General features: G+C 55.3%; 1 protein-coding gene across 1 annotated transcript; it reads right to left on the bottom strand.

Moving 5' to 3' along the window:
• Positions 1-659: 659 nt before the first annotated feature.
• LOC133210522 (cytochrome P450 1A5-like) lies at positions 660-4,368 on the bottom strand. The gene is made up of 7 exons (XM_061349989.1): positions 4,262-4,368; positions 3,117-3,983; positions 2,571-2,697; positions 1,953-2,042; positions 1,747-1,870; positions 1,296-1,382; positions 660-1,082 (listed from the first exon to the last, which is right to left on the bottom strand). Exons 2-7 carry the CDS (start codon positions 3,948-3,950, stop codon positions 782-784), a joined length of 1,563 nt encoding a protein of 520 aa, XP_061205973.1. The 5' UTR covers positions 3,951-3,983; positions 4,262-4,368; the 3' UTR covers positions 660-781.
• Positions 4,369-4,917: the final 549 nt, after the last annotated feature.

The raw sequence follows: 4,917 nt of genomic DNA, 5'->3' as shown, positions 1-4,917 counted from the left end.
AGCCCAGTTTGTTTGAAGGATCCCTCTCATTCTGCTGAAGAAAGGAAACTGGAGAGCCCCTGGTGCAAGGCTGAGAGATCCTCAAAGAGCTCCTCTATGGCATAGATCAACCTTTCCTGGAATGGGGTCCTAGAGACATGGCAGGTCAGCTAGGCAATAAAAACCACTGGAGAAGCAAGGGAACAGGCTGCGCTCGGAGGACCTGGAGCCATGCTGATGTTTCTCCAAGGCACATCTACAGTGAAGGTGAACTTCAGCCAGTGAAAATGAGCCCAGGAATACCAGTACTGGAGCTCAATAATAGTTGATATCAATAATAGTTAATACTACTACTAATAATAGTTGGCTGGACCTCAGTAACAACACCCTCCTCTCCACCCAAGCTTTGGGCATCAGTTCATCCAAGATCTTAAACATTGATGGAGGCCATGGGATTATGGCATGGGTTGGGTGTCCTTCAGTTACCAAAGGATACAGCCCAGTAGTATTCAGATAGTTTGGTTTGGGGTACGTTCCCTTTCCTTCTAGCAAAAGACCATTCACACACCCCAATAATGTGCTTTTGCGGTACCAGGACCAGATGTGATGGGATATCCAACACTAGAAATGCTGGAACAATGAAGAAGCAAGAAATGCTACAAAGTGAACAAGACAAGGAGTTCCAACAGCTTCAGTTTATTTCATCATCCCATATATCTGCACCAGACCCCATTTCACTCCAAGGACACCCAGGGCTTTGCCCTCCCGGTGATGTCCAGGCAATGGATAAGCTCTGCTCAATTCATGCCTTCAGAGGGAAGCGCTGCTTCACCTGGAAGTGCTCACAGCGATGGTGCTTCATGGTCAACCCATAGAGTGGTGTCATGTCCACCTGCTTGCCCTCCCGCACCCTGAACTCCAGCTGCTGCAGCAAGGTGCTCAGGAAGAGGAAGACCTCCCACCTAGCAATGGTCTCCCCAACGCAATTCCTCTTCCCCAGGCTGAAAATCAGCACCTTCATCCCTTCCACCTTATTCACTTCGGTGCCGTCAGCACTGAGGAAACGCTCCGGGTTGAAGGCCTGTGGATCCTTCCAAAGCTTCCTGGAAGGGAACACATCAGGTGGTGAGATGCTGAATCCTGGCCATGAGTGTAGGGGACTGGAAGGTGGGAGCTGCCAGTAAGAACATCCCCATGTTTAGAAGATTCCTCTCCCTTTTAGAGCAGGTTGACCCCACTTCCACCCAGGAAGATAACAGTGCAGGCAGGGTCCTGTATGTCACGGTTGGAGGCGTTCTGCCTCAGGAGGTACTTACTCATCATGGTTTACTTGCCACTGGTTGATAAACACGCAGCGGTCCTTTGGGATGTAGTAACCATTCAGCACCGTGTCCCTGGTTGTGCTGGAGAGAGAAAAGACTCCAAGAATTTGGGAAGAGGAAAGGTCCTTCTGCATCCTCAGGGAACTGTTAATTTGCTTCTGGTGCTGGTGAAGTAAAGATGAAGCCCAAAGGGATGGCTTCATGAGGGACATTTGCATTGTCCATGAGCAGGATTGGATAACCCCTGCATAAGCTGGGTGGTGTATCTGCAGTGAAGTCAGCAGAATGGCTCTTTGGGAGCTCCTATATGGAGCTCTGAGCTCCCAATGTCCATGAGCATCCTACAGGTCAATAAGGATCTCCCTGCCCTCTCACCGCACCACTGATGAGATGCTTCAAGTCCACCTTGTCCCTCCACTTCCTCTGCAGCCCCAGCAACCCTTACCTGTGCGGGATGGTGAAGGGCACGAAGGAGGAGTGCCTGAACACCTCCAGGATGAAGGCTTCTGTGTAGGGCAGCGCGCCCCGGTCCGACAGCCTCGGTCTGCGCTCCCGGCCAATGGTCTGGTCTGCGGGAGGCCAAAGGAAGGAGCAGGTTGGGGTCAGCCATGGCCAGCGCCAGGTTTTGGCCCGTGGGGTTCCTGGACTCACCCAGTTCTCTCTGGATCCTCTTCTGGATGTGGGGGTGCACCACGAGGTACATGAGGCTCCAGGACAGGGCAGTGGTCACAGTGTCAAAGCCTGCTCAGAGAGGAAAGCGTGTCGATGAGGTCTGCACAACACGCTGGGCACTTGCCCTACTCCCTAACCATGCCACAAAGCAGTCTGGGATGGCTAAGGAGGCATACAGGGAGACTCAGGTTCTATCCTGTCAGAGAAAGCCTGCCCGGCTCAGTCTGCTCTCATTCATCCTGATTCACCCCTGCGTTATGTCAGGTTTGTAGGAATTCTCCGGAATCAGGGGAGTTTCCACAAGGAGCTCAAAGATGAATCAGGGAACAGACATCTCCCTCAACCAGGAGAAGCCACCCTGGCTTGTGAGGCTTGGCTGAGCCCTTCTCTTTCCCCTAAAGCCTCTTCCCAGAGCTGACGCTCGATGCTGCTTTCCATGGCGCTCCCTAAAGGGTCAAGCAAGACCAGTGAGCTGCAGAGTGAGTGCCTAGACCCAGACTGGCTGCCTGGTGTTGGGCAAAGCTGGGTCAGACAGGGCTATAACATGAGGAGCCTGTGAAAACCTTCAGTAGTGAAGGAGCCAGTGGGGAAAGGCACCTGCTCCAAAGAGGTCATTCACCAGGTTGACGATCTTCTCCTCGGGGACCTGCGCCGCAAGGTTTGTCACCGCTTTTTTCTCCAGGCACTCCCCAATGAGGGAGTCAGTGATGTCTCGGATGTAGTCCTAGAGGGAAGAGAAGACAAGCCATGGCAGCAGAACCAGTGAGGAATGGGTGTTACTGAGCTACCACCCTGTGCTGGAGGAGCCGAGGGCTGTATGAGCTCTGGAGAGCATCACCTTTCAGCCCCCATGGTCCCTACTGCTTTTGCAACCTATGAAACCAAGGAGATGGTTCTCCAGGGTGCAGATCAGATGGTCAGCCTGCAAACCAGCTCCACCACACATGGCTGTGGAGGAGAAGTAGGACTGCAGTGCTAGACTGCACATGGAGAGACTGCAGGTGGACGTGACCATGCAGCGATAACTGCAAGAAGATAGATGTCCACTGATGCTTGGCTGCAAGGAAGCAAACAACTCGCTACCAGAGAGGGGCAGAGAGTGTGGATGCACTTGGTGCAGGTGAGGGTCCTGCAAGCTCTTACCTTGTCATAGGTCTGGTAGTGCTCTTTGACAAACTTCTGCATGAAACGGAGGAAGGACTTGTTGTAATCTATGAATAAGCTCATGGAGCGGCTGGGAAGATACTGGAGCAGGGGGATGAAGTCTGCAGGGTTGCCAGAAGCAGCCACAGCAGCAAACCGGTCACTGGTGTTCACTATATTGAGCAGCTCCTGGTCGTTGTGGTCGTGCCGCTTGCCAAAGCACATGGCGCAGATGACGTTGGCCACGGACACCACCAGGTACCGGTAGGGGTCAAAGCTCTTCTCCTCCTCCATGAGCTGCAGGAACTTGGTGACCAGGTACTCGGCCTCCTTGGAGACGTGCTCCTCCAGGAGGCAGCAGGATGAGGCCGTGGGGCTGGGGGTGATGGAGAAGGTCTTGAGGGCGTTCTGGGCCAGCTTCCTGCGGGCTTTCCACACCTCCCCGGTGTCGGGGCTGAAGGTCAGGCTCTGCCCATCCGCAACGTAGCGGAAGCTGTGGAGGTCGGGGCGGCCCAAGAAGTCTTCTGCTTGCTTCACCAGGGCTTGCTTGATGGTGTCCAGCCCGCTCAGCACCAGCACGGGCCGGGTGCCGATCCTCACCTCCATCACGTCCCCATAGCGCCGGCTCAGCCGGGTCAGCGCCAAGTGCGGGTCCTTCCTCAGCTCCAGCACATTGCCGAGGATGGGGAAGCCCCTGGGGCCGGGGGGGCTCTTCAGCCCCTTGGGCACGCGCTGCTGGAGGGACTGGATGAGCAGGAACACCAGGCAGAACACGGCACCAGCCAGGAGGAGCTCGGTGGCTGAGATAACGCCTTGGCTTCCCACCAGAGACATCGCTGCCTTCGTTGCTGCTGGCCTGCAGGAACTCTAAAGGAGTGAAGGGTTGTAAAGAGCCAGGATCAGCAAGAGGTTGAGTCCTGCGAATGCTCCTGATGCTGAGAAAGGGCATCAAGTGCCCTCAGACAGTTCAGGGTGATGGAGCTGGACTTAGGGGTTTTCAAGACGTAAAAGCTGGAGACCTCTAAAGACTCCAAACACACCCATTGCTTAAGGGGGACCTCAGCCCCCCAGAGCCTGTAACAGCACTCCTTTCCCTGCAGAAGATGGGTACTCAAAGCCACACACATGCACACATTGTCTCCTACCTGCAGGTCCTTGCGATAGACAGGGTTTTGCTGCCTGTAGCTCCCAGCAAAGAGAGGCAGAGGGTATCTGCTTGTCCTGGGGAGCAGAGGGGATCCTCTCCTGCTGCCTGGACCTTCTTCTCCTGCTATCTGGAAGGCCATGGCTTTATATGTGCTCCCTGCACTTCTTATCTCTTTGGGCTCACTGGTGAATAGCTACCTATTAACGAACTGGAACAAGCCCATCTGGGGCCAGCCCAAGAACCAGGGAAGACCCTTCCTCAGCTCCAGTGGGGTTTGGGGGATGAATGATGACTTCTCCTCCTGCCCAGGGCACGTGCCTGCCCTGGAGCTCAGAATGAGAGGCAGAAGTGGGTTCCTGAGGACAGGGAGGCAGAAACGGGGGGTCCCTAAGTGCTGCCCTGGGGATGATGAAGGATGCTCTCCCATCATCACTGCCTGGTGGGATGTGCGTGCCAAAGCCCTTTCCCAGGCTGACCAGGCTGGTCCCAGCGCACAGAGAGCGCTGTCAGCTCCGTGGCCACTCTGGAGATGCTGGCAGCAGTGAGGGGATGTGTTTGCAGCAGGGCACCCGCAGCCACAGCCCCCTGCATCCCTGGGGTACCAGCAGGTGGTCGCGGTGCCCTGGCACCGGTGGTGGCAGGACCTCGTGGCCG

The sequence above is a fragment of the Neopsephotus bourkii genome, unplaced genomic scaffold (assembly GCF_033783945.1).
Source record: "Neopsephotus bourkii isolate Nb327-2 ecotype Australia unplaced genomic scaffold, CSIRO-AGI_Nbou_v1 NB_463, whole genome shotgun sequence".
NCBI classification, from domain to species: domain Eukaryota; kingdom Metazoa; phylum Chordata; class Aves; order Psittaciformes; family Psittacidae; genus Neopsephotus; species Neopsephotus bourkii.
The sequence above is the reverse complement of the archived record's forward strand: the minus strand, read 5'-3'. Positions and strand labels throughout refer to the sequence as shown.